General features: G+C 45.4%; 2 protein-coding genes across 2 annotated transcripts; both read left to right on the forward strand.

Annotated features, from left to right (window-relative positions):
- The first annotated feature begins 2,612 nt into the window (after nucleotides 1-2,612).
- On the forward strand, nucleotides 2,613-11,926 carry LOC135261162 (lysosomal-associated transmembrane protein 5). Its single transcript, XM_064347177.1, has 7 exons — nucleotides 2,613-2,770; nucleotides 4,358-4,463; nucleotides 5,820-5,896; nucleotides 8,087-8,218; nucleotides 8,723-8,818; nucleotides 10,583-10,672; nucleotides 10,893-11,926. The coding sequence occupies exons 1-7, from the start codon at nucleotides 2,684-2,686 to the stop codon at nucleotides 10,965-10,967; spliced, it is 663 nt and encodes a 220-aa protein (XP_064203247.1). The 5' UTR covers nucleotides 2,613-2,683; the 3' UTR covers nucleotides 10,968-11,926.
- Nucleotides 11,927-14,815: 2,889 nt separating this feature from the next.
- Nucleotides 14,816-22,118, forward strand: matn1 (matrilin 1). The gene is made up of 8 exons (XM_064347179.1): nucleotides 14,816-14,989; nucleotides 17,253-17,602; nucleotides 17,987-18,209; nucleotides 19,459-19,581; nucleotides 19,842-20,246; nucleotides 20,789-20,941; nucleotides 21,104-21,184; nucleotides 21,616-22,118. Exons 1-8 carry the CDS (start codon nucleotides 14,896-14,898, stop codon nucleotides 21,663-21,665), a joined length of 1,479 nt encoding a protein of 492 aa, XP_064203249.1. The 5' UTR covers nucleotides 14,816-14,895; the 3' UTR covers nucleotides 21,666-22,118.
- The last annotated feature ends 621 nt before the right edge of the window (nucleotides 22,119-22,739 follow it).

Consider the following 22,739-nt stretch of genomic DNA (forward strand, 5'->3'; position numbering starts at 1 on the left):
TCTGCCAAAAAAACATAAACCATATTAGTTTGCCAAAATATGAGACAGTACCATCAGCAACGCTCATTTTCGAAACCGATCACCCACAAAGACAAATGAGATACTGACTGAAAGAAGGAAATGGATCTGTTTAGATGTTTTTATATTTGATCATGAAGACATGAGCTGGAAGTGGCGGTGGAAAAACCTGCTTTGTCTCTATCGGCCTCCTGTGGTTGAACAGACACATGACATTGTCAGTGCTGTAAAGTCTGCTCTCCTTTCTGCCCTTACATATTATATCAGCCCAAATGCATTGGTGGGGAATTATATTTGGAAAAGTACTTCTGTACAGTTATGAAATGCTGGCAATGAATTATAAATTGTGAGTCAGTGTTGTCAGGAAGTGGCAGGCCTAAGGCAACCTGGAAATGATGCTGGGCTCCTTCCTGCCTTGTAAATGCATGATGTCACCAGTGAGACACTGCTATTCTTAATACATACACCAGAGGGTGCTGTTTCATCACTACCTTAAACAGATTTTCACTTTGGAGTCTTTAAAAAATATTTTTTCAGTTTCAGTGCATGTTTTTGATTGGGCCAGACGGTTGTGTGAGGAAGGGTATTTTCAATATTTACAGAACTTTCTGATGGTCTGCTAGCTTTACAAGGGCTGGTGTGGGGCATTCATGGGTTTGCGGCTTAAAGAAAAAAAATACACTTCAAGTAACACCGAAACGGCTTGTACAGCAGTGTTATGTTCCCAGAGGCGGTACCTGTGAACACATTCATTTTTAGCATTTATTATTCACAATTATAAAGATGAATATAATGTCTCATATCAAGCCAGTGCTTATTTCCTTATGGAGTTCCTTGAAGTGTATTAAACCCTGAAGCCATCAATGTCCTTAGACTAGCCAGTATAAAGCTAGCAGGTTGTCAGAAACTTCTGTATTTATCTAAAATATCTGTCATCGTACACAAGAATTGTCTGGGCCAATCAAAAGCATACACGATTGCTGAAATAATAAAAAACACCAAAAGTGGCGACACCCCCAATGTCTGGTCTGTATGTGCTAGGTGTGAATCTGTGAGTCTGTTGGGGGGGGGGGGGGGGGAGAGATCTTTTGGTGCTGCAGAGAGTGCTTGCTAACTGTGAGGGAACAGAACTGTTCCGTTGAACGTTGATTGATTGTCCCTCTGGGCAGAGCTCAGAAAGCTGCATCAAAGATAGTTTTCCACTGAGAGTAAACCTTAAAGGAAGCTTCACTTTCCCCACATGCAGCGCCTGGCTTCAGCCCTGGCTCTGATACAGCTTATTAAAGAATGTCAGGGCCCACCCCCTTCAGCGTGTGTGTGTGTGTGTGTGTGTGTGTGTGTGTGCCTGTGTGTTTTTCAGAGTTTGCATGAAGCTCTCTGAATTCTAAATGAATCCTTCATTCTGTTGCCCAGAGAGGCAACAAGCACCCATTCAGGTGCCCCCCCTCCCCCTACCCAGAATTCCTCAGCACTGAGGCGAAGGGCAGCTTCCCAGGAAAGCTGAGGCGGGGGCTGTTCCCCTGGGACCCCCGTCTGAGGAAGCGGGAGGCAGACATTCCCGCTCAGCTCGTGTTGCTGGATTTATGCCTCCCCAGCCCCCAGCGTGCCAGCCCCTCTCCTCCTACCTGCTCCCTCCATCTTCTCTCCCTCTAAGGTTTTCTCCATATGTCAGGCTAGCTCTCTGTCTCTCTCTGTTCTTCTGTTTCTCCCCATTCCCCCCTTTCCTCCCTCTGTCTCTTATCTATCTCCTTTATTCCTTCACCTCTATCTATCCCTCTCTACCCTGATTTCTCCTTCTATTCTATTCTATTCTAGTCTATTAGTCCGTCCTGCATTTTGTGCAGTCATTCCTCAATGTCTTTTTAATGTAAAACCAAATCAAACGTTCACAAACTCTAAAATGTTGGAGAGCATACCTGCCATTTACAGACTAATGCAGACTTCTGTTTTGTTCTACGCTGTGTTCCTCAGGAAAGTGAAAGTAAAGTGTTCAAAAATGCAGCCAGCCAGACAAACAGACCCCTTTCCTCCTGCTCACAGAGTATAAGAAACACCTCCCCTTCACTTCCTGTCTCTTTGGATGGCTGCTCTGGTTGCCCTGGCAACTGCCTGTGAGAGCCTTGTACCAAAATATTTTTTTACAGAAGAGCTTTTGTCCTCCAGACATATCAAACACACACACATGCACGCATGCACGCACACTCACACACAGGATGGTCACTGCAGCTCTTGTACAACTTGCAATATTAAAATTTTCAATGGATGAAAGACCACAGTCTGTCTAGGTGGAGTATCACTAGTCCTTTGCTGACCAGTATTTAGACAACCAGACCAATGCCCAAACCAATGTAGACATGTATCAGGCGTGAGACATCTGTTGTTGCTACTGTTTGTCAGTGTGTGCATGCATGTGCAGCTGTTTGTCAGTGTGTGCATGCATGTGCAGCTGTTTGTCAGTGTGTGCATGCATGTGCAGCTGTTTGTCAGTGTGTGCATGCATGCGCATGTGCTGCTGTTTGTCAGTGTGTGCATGCATGCGCTTGTGCGCTGCTGTTTGTCGGCGCTGACGCGCTGTGATCAGGAAGGAAGTTGTTGGTTAGTCGCAGCTGCTCTCATGTTCCCTTGCTTCGTCCCCACAGCCCTAACAGTCTGAAACGCTGCCATCATGCGCGACGTCCACTTGGCCCTGCTCTCCCGCAGCCTGTGCTGCAATGTCCGCACCGCTGCCTTTGTCTTCACCTCCTACTACCTGGTAACCCTCCGCGGGCTCTCCTCCTCTCTTACACGCACACTAAACGTACTTTACTCAGGTCTTCCTCCACGTTAGCTCACATTCAGGTGGACCTGCTCTACACCCGGTAGTTTGTACGGTTGTTTATTGATGGTGCTGCTCGCGCAGAATTATGAAAGCTTGAGAGGGTGTTTACTCTCTGTCAGTCAGAACAAACTGTTTGTTTCTACATTTCTACGTTTATTCCATCCATAATTCTGTGGTGTTTTATTAAAACGTTATTATGTAGAATAGAAGCCCATCGTCTGCACTTTGTTCTACGATGGAAATCTCCATTTCAGGAAGTCATGAAATGAAATTTTATCTTACAACTTAGCCAGCCTGTTTCTTTTCAACTGGGTGGACCTTTTTTAAGTTCAGAGATTTTCTGTTTTTTTATTGTTTCCATTGAATGAGATACTGTGTATGCTTTAAAACTGCTGCAAACTTGGGGTGCGGGGAAGGGGGTACTGGCACTTTAAGAGAGATGCACCATTATAGGTGCTGAGATAGGAAGTCCGCCATTTTCTCCCTGTAGACAAGGGAGGTTTGCACGCACTTTTAATTTTTGCCCACTGGCAAATGGCCTCCAACAGTAAACCTTCTTGAGAAATGAGTCACTCATGTCCTGTCAGTGAGAAAATACAGAAATTGTTGATTTGGTTGGCTAACTTTACACATATTGATTTTAAATATGCCTTACAGTAACACTGATGTTCTGCACGTTAGCCAGTCGCTCTTAGAGTGTCTGCTAAGTGAATGTAATGTAATGAAAATGTAATGTATTGAAAAAGTAATACAATGCAGTGCAAATATCTAAATGATAAAATGCACTGCATATCAAAGTGACATAACCTCAGATTGAACTTGATTGAAAAGACAAATTAGGACCACCTCACTGAAACCTCTGCATTTCACCTTTGATTCAGCTCTTTGGGTGCCATCTTAGCTGAGGTGCGGTATCATTTGAAAAGCATCTTTGTGTCCTTCTGCATCAACAGCCATATGAGAGGGCCAGAAAACTTGGGAAATGAGTTTCATATGAAAATACGGTCACGGTTATGTAATTTACAATTTGGTGTGCCTTTTTCAATAAAACAGTTTGTCTTCCTGACTTGCTGGCCACAGAGCTGTTGGTGTTGGCAGGAAGAATTGACTCAAAAGCAGAGAGATCTGTGACACACTGCATACAGTTACTGTGGGGAATACACACCCCCTTCTGTAACTTTTTATGAAGCCCTACTCTTCCCTCCTTTTCCTCTGCCCAGGGGCAGGGGCAATACCACTTCTATGTATCACTGTGGCTTTCATACCACGGATGTCCCCGAGCTTCAGTTTGTCAGTTTGTCCTTTTTGTCTGTGTGTCTCCTTTCACACACACACACGCACACACACACACACTTCCTCTCTCTCTCTATCTCACACACACACACACACACTCACATAGACACTCTAAGAAAAGCTAGGTAGGTGTTTTCAGTGGAGTAGAAATGTCCTCTCATTTTAGCATCTTGCTTAAACCACATGGTGTGTGTGTGTGTGTGTGTGTGTGTTTGTTTGTGGATGCAGGTCTCCACTCTGCTGGTATGTGTAGACATAGCGGTTTGGGTCTTCAGTGGTAAGGATCTGGGTGGATTTGTCCACAGCGAGCACCTGACCCATGGCCAGCAGATATGTGAGTAACCCTGTGGAGGTGTTTTCACCATCTCTGAAGCTCAGTGTGAGCCGAAGAAACACGCTTTCACTCTCTATGCCTGCCTGTCTCCATGTGTGGTTGCTGCTTCTGTCTGTGCCTCTGTCTGTACCCCTGTAGGTCAGTGACTCCCAGGCCTCTCCTTCATGATGTCCATGGCTCAGTGCCTGTCTCTTCATTTGTTCACCATATAACCCTACTATGCTTACGTGTGAATTACTGCACAGGAGCAGGCTTTATAGAGACATTTTTATGCTCAGTTTGTATGCTCAATATTATTGGCAGGGTTTTTTGTATTTCTCATCTCTGCATCTCACTCATCTCTGCATGTCTGTGATGTATCACTGGGCTACCTTGTCAATCTGTGTGTCTGTGCTTCCGTGTTATTTCTTCACTCTGTTTGTGTTACTCCGATATCCTGTCTCTCTGTGCCGCTGCTTTTTCCATGGTCCACATAGCCTCAGACTTCCTGTTTTTTGGCCAATGTTTCACTTGTTTATTTGCTAAAAACAAGGTGCTGCACCCTGTGTTCCTTCCTGTTTCTGATAAACTAGTTCTGGTGAAAAGACTGCTCGCTTTCTCAGCACTCATGAATATTCATGAACGGGCAGGTCCAGAACATACTATGCCTGGATTCTGAATTTATTGGCATATTCATGGGCTTCCCCTACATCAATAGATTTAAATCAGAATCAAACAGGTATCAGTCTTACTGCTAGTGAACATTCATGAGCATCTGTCTTCAGATAGTCTCTATAGGTTATATCTTTTGGCCATGACAGCCCATTCAATGTAAAACAGTAAAGCTGCCAATATGTAGCTTGTGAATAGAAAACCTATGAGTTGAGGCACTGCTTTCCAACCCCAGAACTGTGTTTGAAGGTCTATGATCTTGTACTGTTGTATCTGAATGTCTGTGTCTGTGATGTAAAATCTTTTTTGGGTCTGTGAAACCAGAATGACTATTTCTGCTCTCAGTGAAACTGACTCCCTGTGACTTTGATATGGTGGTATTGTCCTATCATAGGGTTAAACCGTCTCTCTGTGTTTTGTGTGTCTGTGACACTGTCTGTCCCTGCACAGGTAATAAGAGTCAGTTACTGTTCCTGATTTTGTGCCTTGATCATATTGTCTGTGTCTGCCTTTAGTTCTGTCAGTAATTCTATCTCTAAGTCGTACAGTCATTGTGTCAGTGGTACAGGGTTAAAGTCTAATATTTGCATCTGTATTTCTGTTTAAGTTAAAATATATGGCTCTGTCTGTCTTTATTTCTGTTTGCTGTGTGCTCACTCTCGATGTCTGTTGTAAAGTGTTACTCTGTCTCTGCTCTCTCTACAGTTGACACCACCTCTAACTTCCTGTTGCTGTGTATGATGGCGATCTCCTGTGTCTTTGCTCTGGTTGGACTTCGCAAGGTAATCGTGCTTTGTCAATCAATCAAACTGGCCAACCGTAGAATATATGAGTCCTGAGATTTTCTGTTGACACTGAGCATTACCACCCCACATTATTTTGTCCACCCTCATTCATTCTCATCAGCCCTATCAATTACCCTCTTCATCAGATCTGCAACAGCCCAGGCCATTAAGCCGGCTCCTCCCAGGCGTAATTCCCCATCTCACAGAGCAGTAATAACCCTGAGAGTGTCTGAGGAATGTGGGGACTTCAAATATTCCTTTTCATGATTGATTTTCCAGGACTTTCCTCTCAGTTGAACAGAGCACACTCAGAACATACTCTTGAAAAAAAAAGTTAAAATAGCGCCACATGTATGAAATGTTTTTGGTTTCTCCCTTCCCAACACACCAATATTTGCACAGTATTTTGAGACACAAGAAAGGAGAACTTGTTTCAATATTTATGGATGTGGTCAAACACAAAAATCCTTGCAGTTTTCCAGCCCTCTGGTGGTACGCACGCGCGCACACACACACACACACACAAGCTCATGCAGATGTATTCACTGAGAAAGTTTGCATGAAGAGAATCCAAACAAACTCTCATATCTCTACATCATCCTTCAGCTACTGGCTCTAAATGTATGCATTTCTGTCTGTGTGTAAGAAAGAGAGGGAGAGAGAGATCTGAGATATATGTATGCAGTGGTTAATGTTTCTCACATGAGCCATCCTCTTTTTTATTAAGACAAAAGGACAAGAAATACAAAACACAAACAGCATACAACACAAACAACATTACAGAGACCGCAGCAGAGTCAAATGGTTTTTTGATAATACACTTTTTTTCCCTTAAAGGCATACTATGCAAGATGGTTTAGCCTTGCTGTGATCCAGTGTTTACAGTCAAAAAAGTCTCCTCCTCTTGTCTTCAACCCAACCTGCTCACCCCAAATTTCCCACCTAATGTAGTGAGCTGGATGGCTGGAGCTAACATTATTACTGTGAAATGAGCGACAGTGAGCAACAATAAGAGGGCAGATTCCAGTATAGCTTAATTCCATTATTTTGAATGAAATAGTGCCTTTATTGTTGGGATTTTATTTAGAAAATTTCAGACCCTCACAAAAGTCCTTATTATCACTAGCTTCACACTGCAGGTAGTGTCACTTACAGTTCCAACAGAATACAGGCCAACTCCTTGTTGCTTTTCACCCCCTTGGCGAACTTCAGCTGACACCACTGAGGAAAATCAATTCCAAGGTTAACTAGCTCTTTAAAGAGCCCTATCAGCTTGCCTTTTTTATTTGTTGTATCTGGGCTAGCGAGCAACAAACACTCTGAATCTTTTTTATTTGTTGTATCTGGGCTAGCGAGCAACAAACACTCTGAATCTTGTCCAATACAGGCTCTGTAGCCACACCCACTCCTTCCCACACAGAAAAGAGTGCCACGCCCAGAAACGTCTAGACAACATTTCAGCATAACAAATAGAGGAGGAGATGCACAAATTCGGCAAGACACAGATTGCCTACATCTTAGATATGCCTCAGCATAGTTATGTTATAACATTTTCAAGAAGAAAATTCTGCGCAGTATGACTTTAGTATTAATGACATGTATATGTACCACCTACCTGGAGGACACCATAATTTTAGGATCTGCATAAATAGACAATACCTATTTTACATGCTAGGAAGAAAACACAAACATGTTTTACATCCTTAAGTGTGGTTATATTATATCGCTTCCCTCTTTATCTGTCTCAGAGAAGGAAGAGGATGGCTTGAATCTGTCTCTTAGTCAGAGATACACTATTCACTGTCATATCCACATACTGTCTTAATATCTGTACAGAACGAACACAATATTTATGAGCTGTAGAGCTCATGTTTATTGATATCGGAAGGAATTGTTAATATTTTCTTGTTTATACATTTAACACATCTTTATTTTTTGGCCTAATGAACACATGTAATTTAAGAGAAAAATGCATTTTCCAAGAAACCTAATAGAACTCCAGTGGGAGTATATGAAATGGAAATTGTGAAGTAAACGTTGACTCTCTGGAACTCCCTGGAACAGCCCTAGTAGAAGGTGTTCTTTCAGTGTCTGATTGGCACGACTACTCAGATGATATTTGAAATTCTGGATCTGTTGCGAAACATTCCGGTCCATGCCTCACCTGTTTCTCCATCCTTCCTCCAGGGATTCTCCAAACACCTGGTACCCTTCATCGTCCAGGTGTACCTGGATCTGGGGCTCAGCATGATGTCTCTCTTCAGTGGCCCCTGGGGGCTCCCAGGAACACCCACCTTTGAAGAGAGTGACCGTTTAGTGGTGAGCCCCACCCCGATATACCCGTCTGCCCGGCATTTCACGCGTTCCTCACCTTTACTGCCCCACAGAACTATGACTGAGCCTCATCTCCCATTCGTTTGGTTATGGCATTTTTATGGCTTTTGGTCTTCTTATGGATGTAATCTGTATATCTTCAGGATTTATATTTTGCTTCTGCATAGTTATTTTGCATAGTTGACTTGGCTTAGTGCTTTTTTGATTTTACATAGGTCTGGGAATGTTGTTAGCCTGGTTAGGCACTGTTACTCACATGAATACCTTTCAAGTGAATGCACTATGTTCTCCTGTATTGTACGCCTCTCTGGATAAGAGTACCTGCAAAATGAACGCAATGTAATATAAGCTGAGGTAATGTAATGTAATATCTCCCCTGTCTATACTTCTTTGTTTCATTGTGTCTCTCATTGTCTTTCTGGGCCTATGACTTCTGTGGTTCTCTCTCTGTGACTGATTACTCATCTCCTGCACGTTACTCCTGCACAGACGCAATTCACAGGAGGAAGGCAGCTGGAGCCGAAGGAGACTGCTCGCATCACCACGATATTCGGAGTGCTGTTTGTCCTGTACCTGCTGATGAAGGTGCGTGCTGTGGGGTTCTGCGCATGCTCACAGCCTGTGGCATGCCTTAGCAGGTTTATTACATAAGTCATGTGGATGCTTTTCTATGGCGTTTCCATGTGACAGGGACCTCGTCTGTCCACCCCCCTCCCCGTTCCCCCCTCGTCCCCCACCCACCACACACGCGTTTCCGTTGGGGGGCCCCCCAGGATGTGGTGTTGGGGGATGGGGATGGGACTCTGAAGCTGGCGTCCAGAAATAACACGGCAGAAATGTGTGTGGTGCTCCACCCTTTAGTACACTGCTCCACACACACACAGAGCACCTTCTACGTTTATGAGGATGCACGCTCCACCCACCGTACTTGTGTATACAGACAAACACATACAGGTATATACACGTACACACGTACTGTACACTCACACGTACACACACGTATATACACACGTACTTACACTGACATATACATATAGATATATCTACATACATACAAATACACATTCAAACACACACATACGCACACACACACAAACATGCGCACACACACACATGCTATCAGACACACACACAGCTTAGTGTATTGGCTGATCAAAAGGAGTTATTCTCAGCTGCTGCAGGCCTCCTTTGGCATGTTGACATTTGGCATGTTGATTTTCTTTCATTTTTCTACGTGAAATTGCTCACGTCTCGGACAGTACAGTATAGCTTCACCTCATGTCCCCCAGCTTCCCTGACGGCCCCATCAATCGGGGGCTTGTTCAGGTGAGGTGGGGGTGGGGGCGGGGCTCTGATGCAGAAAGCACGCTCTGTTCTCTGGGTTGCGTCCCGGTTTGGAGGTGTTTACTGACTGCCTGAGGGATCAGAGATGGGGCCCCTGCTGCTCAGCACAGAGAAGTAATCAAGAAAACCCAGACAGTCCCAAGATGAAGGGAGAAAGTGAGAGGTGGAGAAAAGGGGAAGGAGAGAGGGAGGGATGGAGGAAGGAATGTAGGAGTGAGGCTCTATGATCCTCGTGATTGCTGCTGTGGAGCTATCAGACTGATCACAGAATACTGGCAATTATTGACGTGTGTGAACCAATCAGATGATTTCAGAATACTTTCTTTCCATAACAAAACATTATAATAGGCTGTGTGCCATAACCACTAAAACAAGTACATTGCGTTGCATCATTCATTTGACAGACTCCCAATACAGTTTGCAATGCAAACGTGAATGCGTTCACCTGACTTACATGAGCAATAGCTCCAGACCTGGCTAACAACATTCCAAGACTAGTCAGTGCAGATGCAACATCACTGTAACACTAACGAAATTTAACCATGCTAACCAAGAACCAAAATCCCAATAATATAATAGCCCCCTCGACCCTATTTTGGGACCGGGTACACCGCATTTCCCTGTCACTAAGGTGGCCAGTCCCTCCACCCTTCCTCCAGCCCCCATGCCTTGGTTATCTGTGCTAGACCTCTCCAGAGTGAGGGTTTTCAAAAGAACACAAGAAGCACTTGAGAGGAGGTCCAGGGGAGACCCACAGATACCCACTGAGCACTTTATCACCTTTTGCCCCTGAGCCATCCTGGTCACGTGACCCTCGCTGTGATATCTGGGGCATTGTGGATACGATGGCCACTCCAGGGCAAGTTCGAGGACCGAGGGAATGTTTCCAGAAGCAGCCTCATCAATGCAAGGACCCATTTCATTTGATGACATAAACTCACCTGTTCTCCCCCACCCCCACATCTCCACTCTCTCACTGGTCCCCTTGTGTTGTCCCACTCACAGGTGTACACAGCACACATTGTGACCAAGTGTTACTATGTGATGAAACTGACTGGAGAAATGAAGGACAGCCAGAAAGAGGAGAGTGTATCGGTGAGTCGAGGCTCTCATGGATCATGTGCGTGTGTGTGTGATATGTACACTGACCTCATACCAAAGGTTATCTAAATAATCTTGAATCTCACTTAAGGTTTTATAGGCTTGCAGTTTTCAAAAAATACAGTGAATATAAAAAAGGAAAGCCTGTTTCACTGTGCTGCTGCTGGGGACAGACAGTGGGTCAGGTCTTTACCTCTCTGCTTTTTTGTCCCAGGTGAAACTGCCCTCCTATGATGAGGCTGTGAAGATGCCTCCCGAGCTGCTGTCTCCAGCCTGCAAGTTCATATGAAGAACAGTCCGGAACAAACGGAAGGGCTCGGCCACGCCTGCTTCACACCCACATGTAGCCACTTCCCTGACCAGACCAGACCGCTTTCAGTCACATGCTTACTGCATTTCCTGCTGCTTCATTAGTTTTACTATGAGAGAGAGAGAGAGCGAGAGAGTGAAAGAGAGCGAGAGAGAGAGAGAGACTGACTATTTTTATTTTTCTATTAAAACTATCTTTCCGGCTCTGTGACTTCTGTGATGCATGTCTACAGAAGAGGACAAAAAGAAGACAGGTTAAAGAGGGAAAGGAGATGTGTTTGATTGTGTTAATGAGCTGAGAGCTCACAGTTGACAGTAAACATGCTTGGAATTTATTTCACACAATCAAGAGTGGACATTGCACTGAACAGTTCATTCAGTTTTCCTGCACAAATATAAATATTTGTCACTATATATAAAAAAAAAAGTTATTTAAAAAGCTTAGATTGTTATCACATCTGTTTATGGAGCTAAATAGTACATACACAAATAATGCATGACCGTATTAACAAGGTAAATAGACTTACCCGCAGGTCAGCTATTTCAGTCTTGCTATATTTCTTGGTGAATGCTCCCACTGCTGTTTGGCAGGAGTTGAGCACAGCTAGACCATCCATTCAGTGCATTGCCCAGTCACAGCTATGTATATTACAGTACCTGTAACCTTTTAAAGAACATGCTTTTTTGAATATTTTTTCAATAATTTGAAGTCAGCGTTCTAGAACTATGTTGCTTTCAATTACCAGTAGTGATAGTGCCATCAGCATTAAAATGTTCAGTTAAGACCATTCTAATCACATATTTGTGATTTTACACATTAGAGGGTTAATTAAAAAGAAGAGCACACGGGATGAAGGAGAGAGAGACAGAGCAACGCTTGGCTTATTGCATTTGGAGGCTGTGAGTGTGCAGGAAGCAATAAAACCTCATTTAATCTCAGCGCCGGTGCTGTCTTTACTTTGGAGTGTTTGCTTTCTCTGCTGAACAGACGATTCAGGGACACAAAGATCCTGCAATACCTCTGAACAGAGCAAGCGCAATATATTCTATCCTTCATGCTTTACTGCTGAAATCAGTGGTGTATAGCACAGTGAGCACAATGTGAATATGGGACTTCTATTCCTCATGGCATGCATAACTATTTCTGACATAATGTGAATTAAGAGGGTATTCCCTCTAAACATGAAAAGCATCTAATTAAAGAAAATTAACAGTTTGTTAAAATTCTTGGATTTCAATTGTGGTTGGAAGGAACACCAGCAAACAGAGGGGAGCAGGACCAAGTTTGAGAGCCACTGAATCAGTGCTACTGATTGGCCAGACCATCTTTGCACTTGACTTTCAGGAAAACCTGCCAGGAAAACCAGCTGTTCTCAGCCCTTGAGGAGCATAATTTGAGTAGCAGAGACCTCAGTGGTTTCTTGGGAGGCGGACTGTCTTTCACAAGGAGTGTTCCTGGATGGTCTCTTTCGTTGTGGTTTTGCAGTTCAGCTTCATTAATGTTGGAGCGTGTGGATTGATTCTGTCCTGATGGGCTATAGGGGAAGTTTCTCTTTCTCATAGCGTCTGGGGTCCGGGACTGTTTCTCTGTGACGGTGGCAGACACTCTCCCCCCTGCGGGGTCAGGAGCTGGGTCAGAGCCAGCCCCGCCAGCGTCACACACTGACCCCAGACACCCCTGGCTGGACTGGCTGCATTCCTGTGGCACCTCCGGGCATGTTTATGCATGTGGGCCGGGGGCTGGGCCAGCGCTGGGCTGGCCACAGCTGTGCTCATTAGTGGGCCGATCACAGAGGGCTGGGCTACATCACACAGATGTGGCTCTGTTCGAGGATCAGATCCTGAAAGGAGCTCTTTCATTGGCTGAGTGCAGCAGACCTGGCCTTCACTGTACAGTATACTGGAGAGCACTCAGAGGGATCAAGACAAGCTCTTTAAAGCACACACACACACACACATAGACAAACATGCATGCACATATTCAGACCAATGAGTACACATATACATATAGATGTAGACGTGTACATGCATACATACACTGAAATAAACACATACATTGCAAGAGATATGCATGAATATAGACTTCAATGTGCCCTCATAACACATACATATTAAAGTACATTTATTTCACCGTGTTTTTCTCAAGTCATATTCTGCTGTTTCTATGGCAACCAAAACTAAATGCAAATAACCTAGGATAACTACATGTACCAGAACAGAGTAGTCAGTACACTTTACATGCAAATACACAGCCTCACAAAAATAGACTTAATTTTTTTCTAACAGCAACAAGTCGATAACAAAACTGGAGATGATTTGATAAATGCCCTGTAGATGATTTAGTAAATAACCTGGAGATGATTTAATAAGCAATCAGGAGATTATTTCTTTAGCTTCCAAAACCCCTGAGTATGATGGCCAATGCAATCAAAGACCACAGCCTGTCCAGGAATTTTAATGGCCAGCTATGTTGCTTTTTCACAGCCCACACTCAGCTCTACTAATAGAAAAGTTGCAATGAAGGATTCAAAACTTGGTTGTGTTCTTGAGTTGGGGGTGTTCTCTCAGGGAGGAACACAGGGAGACACATAGACACTGAGGCTAAACACTGAGGCAGAAACTCAAAACATAGCCATAGAAATAACAGATGCACAACCATGAAAACATGAAGTATATGCACCATCAGAGAAGCAGGCAAGGTGGCAATGTACATATAATGATTGGACAGCAAAGAGTGGAAGCACAGTGACAGAAATGTGAACAGACAAGGACACGGATGCACAGACAGAATGACGCAGAAGGAGAGAAACAGAGCTCACGCTCACAGGGCTTCTGAGATAGCACTGCAGAGCCCCATATGCCTTTCATATAAGATCTGATTGGCCTTTTCCTCATTTCTTCCTTGACCCCCACCACTTCCCCAAAGGTTTTTTTTTGAAGATAAGAGATATCTGATTTGAGTAGCAGACAAGGTTGAAGAACCAAACAACTCACATCTTCCAATAACACACCCCCACTCTCTCTCTCTCCTTGACTCCCCCACAACACTACACAAACCTCTCCTTCCCACCACACAAACTTTTCTTTCTAATCCCAACACACAACACTCATCCTGTTCTTTAGCAAACTACAAACACAACCACTCTCTCTACTCTATACCCCACACCACACACACACACCCCTTCACACACAATCCACCCACACACACAAACACACACACACACACACACACACTCTCTCTCTCTCTCTCACACACACATACACACACACACACACACACACACAAGCAAGTAGGCCTGAGAGGGGGCTGAGCCGGTGTGCTGGTGTGTGTGTGTGTATGCACGGGTGTGATCGTATGTGTGTGTGCGTGTGTGATTGTATGTCTGTAAGTGTGTGTGATTGTATATGTGGGAGTGTGTGTGTGGGTGTGTGCGTGTGATTGTACATGTGCATGCATGTGTGATTGTGTGTGTGTGTGTGCATGTGAGTGTGATTGTATATGTGTGGGTGTGTGTGTGTGCGATTGCATATGTGTGTGGTGATTGTGTATGTGTGGGTGTGTGTGTATGTGTGTGTGATTTTAAATGTGTGTGTGGTGTGTGTGATTGTATATGTGTGGGTGTGTGTGTGTGTGATTGCACATGTGTGGGTGTGTGTGTGTGTATATGTGTGGGTGTGTGTGTGTGTATGTGTGGGTGTGTGTGTGTGTGATTGCATATGTGTATATGTGTGTGTGTGTGTGTGTGTGTGTGATTGCATATGTGTGGGTGTGTGTGTGTGTGTGTGTGTGTGAGTGTGTATATGTGTGGGTGTGGGTGTGCATGAAAAGGAGAGCCATTGATAACCCCCCAGTCCCTCTCAGTGCTGCTCACTCAGTCTCCTGCCCTAGTGCCAGCCTCTCTGCAGCCATGAAGCCGGGTCTGCCGTCCTCCGCATGCCTCCTGCTGCTGTGCCTGCTGGGGGCCCGCGCCACCACGGATCCCCGCCAAGCCGCCGCCATGGGTAAGGGCCCGGAGCGGTCCCTCCGCAGGGCACCCGCAGCGGACCACTACTGCCCACCCTCCGGCCGAGGATGAGGGGAGCCTGGATTTGGGATTAAGGGTTTTTTTGGGAGCCGCCCCGGGGGAGGCGGCAGGCCGGTGTGCGGGAGGGAGCAGGGACAAGCCCCGGGGTGCCCCACCCTGTCTGGGCGTTTCAGGTGTGGAGCTCCGGAGGTTGTGCCTGTGTGTTGGCTCTGGGTGGAGGCGCTGGTCCCAGAGAAGCTGAGCCGCCTCAGAGAGATTTAGGAGAGATTTGGGCATCTGAAGATCCTTCACATCCCCTCCTTCTACCCATTTTATATTCTTCTTTCCCTTTCATTCTATTTCCAATTCTCTGTCTGACCTTCCATTTTCCCACTATCCATCCTTTTCTTTTCCCTTCCCCCCTTATCTCATTCTCTCCTTGTCTTAGTCTTGTACTGCTGTTTGTTCAGCCATTTCTCTATGATAATTATAAAGAGTGGAGCTTGCACTGGTCATAAGCTGAAATGTAGTGAATTAATTAGTGGGCAGTGTGTTGCTTTGTAAAGTAATGATGTGCTGTGTGAAGCTGATGGGAAATATTAAGTGGTGTAACATGAGATGACTTTCACAGTATTTTTAGTTCGTCGTGTTTTATCATTAATTCATCCTTTTTATCATTTTCAAAAATTGTTATCATCATAACTGAGCTGCTTCAAATTTCTTTACCTTCTACCAATCCGTTTCTGTTGATGTTTTCTTGCATTAGCCACTGCATATTTGCAGCCATCCTCATGGATTAGTCATTAGCATTTGACATATTCAACCCGTACAATCTGGAGCATAAAGACCTTTTATGGAAATGTTGGCGCTGATATCCATTGTGTCTCTACTCAGTACCGTGAATGTTGTTTCATGCGTGTTGCTGCAGTGTCGTTCTTGTGTTACACATGTGCTGTACAAAGTTAATGGTGCACAGACCTGCTGCTTCCTTTTTTCTGGTGTGAATAGCTGCATCACTAGTGTGTCGTTGCTATTGCTACCATTATTTCTGCACTGTTGCTAGTGTGTTTTCAGTTATATGTTGTGCTCCTGATGTATGGCGAATGTGAGATAGATTAAATCGTAACAAAAACATTTGCATGGTGGTTGGCTGATGGTTGTGGCATTATCAAGTTGTGTCAATATTATCATTATTCAACGGTCTAAATTTCCACTCCCCCATCTGTTTTGTTAAGAAGAGCGTGGACCAGCACAGTTTAGGGGCTACAACAACTTTTCTGGACATACCTTTCAGGTTTATTTGCTCTTTCTAGTGGTTAGAAGAGACAGCTGTCATTGCTGTGGATACAATCGAGCGGCAGCAGCGTTTCCAGTGGTGCTCAGCAGCAGGAAGGTGTGCCTACGTGAGGAGCATCCTGCTCCACGGCACCTCACTGCTCTCTTTGTTCCTGCAGCTATGCCAAGCAGCTGAGTACCACAGTTCCTCTGGTCTCCCAGGGGGATCGGTGCTCCCCCCATCAAACACAGTTGGCTTTAAGTTCTTTTTTTTTGGGGGTCGGGATGTTTTGCTTTGGTGGGGACGGAGGGTTCTGAACCAAATATGCAATTTGCTTCTCTCCCCCACAATGTTTCATCTGAAAATTCTGTTCTTCTGTCAGCCTGGCTCTCTAGAGCCACCGTGACTGAGCTTACATTCAGGCGCTGAGGGACCCTTCACTATGAAACTAGGGTGTGTGTGTGTGTGTGTGTCCATGTGTGCTGAGAATTCTGGCGCTGGTCATGGTGGAATAACACACACTGTAAGTAAGATAAACTAGGGGGTCCCTAGTGGGGTGGGGAGTAGGGCAGGTTGAATGCCTACAGTGTGTGGGACCTGGAGCACCATTCAGCCCAAAAGGGCATTCAATCAAAATATCACATTCACGGTAGTTTAACTTGAGGGTAAACAGAATAAGTTGCAAACCTGAGATTCAAACCTGTGCCCTAAAAAAAAGCGGACCCACTAACCCCTCCTCGATGCCATGATCTGATCATGAATGGCACAGACTGTAATGGGAGCAGTGCTTAAGTATTCATGTTTTAAAGAGTTTTTGTGGCCTCTGGCTCGGGCATATATGGTGAAAGGCTCTATGTATTTAAACGCAGATAGACAAACAGAGAGCGAGAGCAAATACACTGAGGCTGTGTGCCAACCTCAACTTCACATCTATGCTAGCTGCAGACTGTCTCAGCAGCCTCTCTCTGCTTCTCTCCCCATACAGCTGCCGGCCTGTGCAAGACTCGCCCCACAGACCTGGTATTCATAGTGGACAGCTCCCGCAGTGTACGGCCATCCGAGTTTGAGCAGGTGAAGGTGTTCCTGGCTAAGGTGATTGAGGGGCTGAACGTCGGGCCCAACGCCACCCGCGTGGGCGTGATCAACTACGCCAGCCGGGTGAAGAACGAGGTGTCGCTGAAGACCCACCGCACCAAGGCTGCGCTGATCAAAGCCGTCACCCGCATCGAGCCGCTCTCCACCGGCACCATGACCGGCCTCGCCATCCAGTTCGCCGTCAACGTGGCCTTCAGCGAAGGCGAGGGGGCCCGCGTGCGCTCTCCCGACGTCAGCAAGGCAAGTAAGGCCTGAGGCCTCCACTCCACTCCGCCCCCTGCTGGACAAGAAGTGCGGAACACCTTAATAGACAACAGAACTTCTGCAAGAATTGCACTGTTCTTCTCTCCATGAGCCTCTGTGAATACTTTACCACTGAATGACTGCTTCCTTTCAGCAATCTGTCCACCTTCTTCATCATATTTCCTATTTTTTTCTCTCTTCCCTCTTTCTTCTGTGTGCTCAACTTTTTCATTCGTATTCAAAATAGATTTTTTTAAAACAACGCAATAACATTCCACCTTATAAGGTAACATACGCATCTCCCTCCAACCTGGTAATCCAGACAGTCCATCCATGATAAGGAGTACATCTAAAACATCTCTATCCCTTCTTTCTCACTAGGTGGCAATCATTGTGACAGACGGGCGTCCCCAGGACAATGTTAAAGATGTGGCGAAAAAAGCAAGGGATTCTGGGATTGAAATGTTTGCCATTGGTGTGGGCCGTGTGGACATGAACACGCTGAAGCAGATTGCCAGTGAGCCTGAGGAGGACCACGTGGACTATGTGGAGAGCTACAGTGTCATTGAGAAGCTCACCAAGAAGTTCCAGGAGGCTTTCTGTGGTGAGGGGGCAAAAGGGAGATGGGAAGATGAGAGGACAGAGAAGGGGGGAGAACTGGAGGGAAAGAAAGAAGGGTGGAAAGGGTGAGCCAAGAAAACATAAGTCGGAGAAGTGTGAGGAAAACCAGAGAGATGTGCTGACAGTCAGATGGGGGAGGGGGGGATACATGAGGTCAGACCTTGATGTGTTCAGGCTACCATTCACAAAATCCATTTAAAGGGTCAACCCAGAACCAGTGCTTGGGTCTGGGACAAAACAGCAAAGAGTTAGACAATTTGAACCTCATTATCATTTTCAGGCTCATAACTTGGATCTCTCTCACATTCATCATCATCATCATCAATGGAATTTTACATACTCTAGGGGCGTGACCTTCTGCCCACAGTTCATTTTCCATTCCTCCACTTCCCCTAGAAATTGCCCTCCCTTTTCTTGTCTGGTAGAAATGCCCCCACCCCATCTGTTAGCATTTTACTCTACCCCACACAAACCCTGGCCGTATCCAAATCAGCACACTCGCCTACTATTTAGTATACAAGTTGTGTGCTCAATAGTAAGCAAGTGCACTGATTCAGACATGGCCCCTGTCTCAAAATTGTCAGCATTTCCTCTTTCTCTCAGAGTTCACCAAGAGGTGAAACTGAACCATTTGTGGCCCATTAGTGTCAGTAATTCTAACAGGGCCAAACTTCTGGGCAACATTCTGCTGCAGTGCACAGTCGGCTCCAGCCACTAGTAAACCAAGTTCATCAATTTAAAAATACATCAGTCGTTTCCCCAGGTGGTTCAAACCCCACTGCAGCAAAAAACCAGGATTGTCCTGTTCTTTTTCATGGATTGGCACTATCTGGAATACATGCATTTGAAATATGTATTTTCATTACTTTTTGTGTGCTTGTACAATTGGAAAATGATTCCATGCGGTATCTGAGAAAAACATTTTGAGAGTAAAGATTAAAACAGTAATGAAAATACATATTTCAAAGAAATGGGAACATTTTCCAATATTGCCCTTCCCTGTTCATTTTAAAGATCCACTGGGCCTGGTCATTTCTTTCAACCAAGCCAAAGCAGCCCTCTAACGTCATAGTCATACCATCACCGTAAACATTTACAAATGAAGGAGCACAGTGGATCCTTAAAATCAACCTTAGTGCAGTTTCCTAATTCTTTAACTGACATAGTGTTATTTTCTCCCTCCTAACTCCCCCTCTGCTCCCTATGTGTTACGCCTGCGCACGTCTGCGCAGTCACGGACCTGTGCGCAAGCGGAGACCACGACTGTAAGCAGGTATGCATCAGCAAGCCCGGCTCTTACAAGTGCGCCTGCAAGAAGGGATTCACCCTCATGGAGGACGGACGATCCTGCAGTCGTGAGTTGGCAGGTGGGGCAGGCAAGAAGCCCGTGGGCATTGCTTCGGGGTATGGGAGAGTGAGGAAGACCACAGGGTGTGGAGGTAGAGGTGGTCAGAGACACCAATGAGCACCTCCCCGGGGACTTATTGTTTGTCTCTCTTATCATCATCCTTACTATCTCCTTCTCTCCCAACCGTGTACCCCTCCCTGTGTCCCAACCAACCCCTTACCTCTCCAATCCCCCCCCACCTAACTCGGCCCTCCCACCCGCTTACAGCTTGCAGTGATTCTGCTACTGATGTGGTGTTCCTGATCGATGGCTCCAAGAGTGTGCGGCCCGAGAACTTTGAGCTGGTGAAGAAGTGGATCAACCAGATCGTGGAGAAGCTGGACGTGGCTGAAAACAAGGCCCATGTGGGGCTCGTGCAGTACTCCAGTGCGGTCAAGTCCGAGTTCCCACTTGGCCAATACAACAGTAAAAAGGACCTGAAGGATGCCGTGAAGAAGATGGCCTACATGGAGAGGGGGACCATGACCGGCCAGGCCCTGAGCTACCTTCTGGACAACAGTTTCACACCCAACCAGGGGGCCCGTCCAGGTGTCTCCAAAGTGGGCATTGTCTTCACCGATGGGCGTTCCCAGGACTACATTGGAGATGCTGCCAAGAAGGCTAAAGAGCTGGGTGAGATAAGTGTGGAGGGGGGACATTAAAAAATAAGGAGGGGATGAAAGGAGGAAGGCCCTTGCAGACTGGCAATGCATGAGCTATTGTACTGGAATATCCAAAAAACATCAGCTGTTTACATAAGTCACCACTTGAATGCAAATCATCTTCAAAGTGTCAGTTGATTTGACACACTGAAACTTTTAGAAGTTTGTTCAGCATTGTTGTTCCAATTTGTTACCTGCAACACTCAAAAACAATACCTGATATACAATACAGTACAGCCAAATAAAGGGCAGAGTTCATTCTGTCTGTGAACTTTGCCCTTATGATGTATGGGTATAAAGGCCTTAAGTGTTCATACTTGCTGGTCTCTGAGGGTTTTAAAAACAGAAGGAGAAAGAATGGAGATATCTATGGAGAGGGAAGAAGACATTTTTGGATAGGGAGGTATGGGAGTGGAAGGCAAGAGGAGAACAATGAGAGAGGCAGAAGATGGAGGAGGAGGAAATTATTGTGAATAGGAGAGAAGGGCTGATCTTGCCTTCCGTGTGTTGCAGGATATAAGATGTACGCAGTGGGAGTTGGGAACGCGGTGGAGGATGAGCTGAGAGAGATTGCATCTGAGCCCATTGCCGAGCACTACTTCTACACCGCTGACTTCAAGGCGATGAACCAGATCGCCAAGAAGCTTACCGGGAACATCTGTGAAAGTGAGAGAGACAGGCGTGGGCTCCTGATCTGTGTTTACACTGTCACACTCCAATAATGCCTACAATTTCGCAGACACACACCATGCACACCACGCACAAATGTGATGTGCATACACAAACACACACTTTCCCATTTCTGTCTCTTTGTCTCATCCCCTACAGAAGAGAATCCCTGTGAATGTGAATCGATTGTCAAGTTCCAGAAAAAGGTTGAAGCTGCTTTGCAAGCATTAACAAAAAAATATATCCTTTACACAACTGGAAAAAGAGTGGCTGAAAGAAATGTTTGCATATTTAAGCAATGTAATGAGGGAAGGAGGGAGAAGAAAGTGGTTGAGAGACAGTAAGGAGGGAAGGAGGAAGGAAGAAAGTGGTTGAGAGAGAGAGTAAGGAGGGAAGGAGGGAGAAAGAAAGTGGTTGAGAGAGTAAGGAGGGAAGGAGGGAGGAAGAAAGTGGTTGAGAGAGAGAGCGAGAGAGAAAGAGAGCGAGAGAAGGCCAATGAAAAGGAGCATGTTAAAGACCGCATGAAAAGCTAGAAACATGGACTAATATATATTTCATCTCTGTTGTTCACTGGGATGTGTGCAGTAAGAGAGGGATTCTGGAAAGAGACAGTATGATGTCATGTGAAAGCGTCTGTGTATGTTTGAATGTTTCCTTGACAACAGCGTCACTGGAGGGCATAGCGAAGAGGATCGCAGCACTGGAGAACAAAATCGTCTGAGGAGCTTGCACACCCCCTTCTCATTCTTCACCTTTTTTTGTAAAACAACTTACTGTAAAATACTGCAGAGGAGCCTGTGTGCACCCCCCACCCCCTAGTCAGTGACGCCCTCAGTCTCTCTCTTGCTTCTGTAACTCCATGTAGCTTTGCTTCCTTCTGTCCATCACTGGCCTCCGAGGGGATGGACCACTGACCGCAAGAGCCAGCCCACTGCGCCCCTGTGCAGTATCCACCTCTGGTCTGTGTCTTTGAATGCACTGTACTGATACCTCCACCAGGGGGCGTCCGTGTCTATACGTGCCCAAAGCACAGACCCACAATTCAGCTTCGACCCTCCCCTCTCTTTCTTGCCTAAGCCTCTCTCTCCCCTGCAGAAACACACAAGGTATCTATTATTTTGTATGGAATATATATATAAAGCTAATTTAATATAAGATTGGACATTATTACAAATACATGTGTTGATACTCTTTTTTGTGAATAAAAAAAAATCAGGGTCACATCATTTGTACAAAAAAAATTATAACAATAAGACTGTATACACATGTAACTATATACAATCTCATACTTGACAGGTTAAAACTATCTAGACTAAAGTGTATGATTATGTGTGGAGCAGGAGTGCAAAAATAAGAGTCTTGTATGCAGGGCTTGCAGGTAAAATTCCTAGGCCTGGGACAAAATTATATTGTTACATGATCCCCAGGCCCAGGACAATAATATTTACCACAAGTTCACAGACCACTGGGCCCCAACTCCCCCCAGGGTCCGGGACAACCTACCCAGTTGTCCACCCTGGACACAACCACCCCAGGGGGTAACAGCAGCCCTGCTCGCATGTTCTCATGCCTCACAGGGTCAGACTGACAGAACTACAGCTCTCTCTGTTAGTGGCTGTGGCACTAACAACAAGGGCAGCAAGGGCCTTGCAATTCAGGGAAACTGACAGGCCCAGGGATCCAGAAACAGGGAAACACACAAAACATCAGACCGTGACAACCAAGAGCATGTCTCTGCAGGAAAATATGACAAAGTAATAATAACAAAACAAGAACAACTCATTAAAATGGAAAT

The sequence above is a fragment of the Anguilla rostrata genome, chromosome 8, assembly GCF_018555375.3.
Source record: "Anguilla rostrata isolate EN2019 chromosome 8, ASM1855537v3, whole genome shotgun sequence".
NCBI classification, from domain to species: Eukaryota; Metazoa; Chordata; class Actinopteri; order Anguilliformes; family Anguillidae; genus Anguilla; species Anguilla rostrata.

Coding starts and splice junctions, on each gene's coding strand:
- matn1 (XM_064347179.1), top strand. CDS start 14,896: ATGAAGCCGGGTCTGCCGTCCTCCGCATGCCTCCTGCTGCTGTGCCTG. Junction 18,210..19,458: donor GTTCCAGGAGGCTTTCTGTG/GTGAGGGGGCAA, acceptor ACGTCTGCGCAG/TCACGGACCTGTGCGCAAGC. Junction 19,582..19,841: donor GGACGGACGATCCTGCAGTC/GTGAGTTGGCAG, acceptor ACCCGCTTACAG/CTTGCAGTGATTCTGCTACT.
- LOC135261162 (XM_064347177.1), top strand. CDS start 2,684: ATGCGCGACGTCCACTTGGCCCTGCTCTCCCGCAGCCTGTGCTGCAAT. Junction 4,464..5,819: donor GACCCATGGCCAGCAGATAT/GTGAGTAACCCT, acceptor CTCTCTCTACAG/TTGACACCACCTCTAACTTC. Junction 10,673..10,892: donor AGAAAGAGGAGAGTGTATCG/GTGAGTCGAGGC, acceptor TTTTTGTCCCAG/GTGAAACTGCCCTCCTATGA.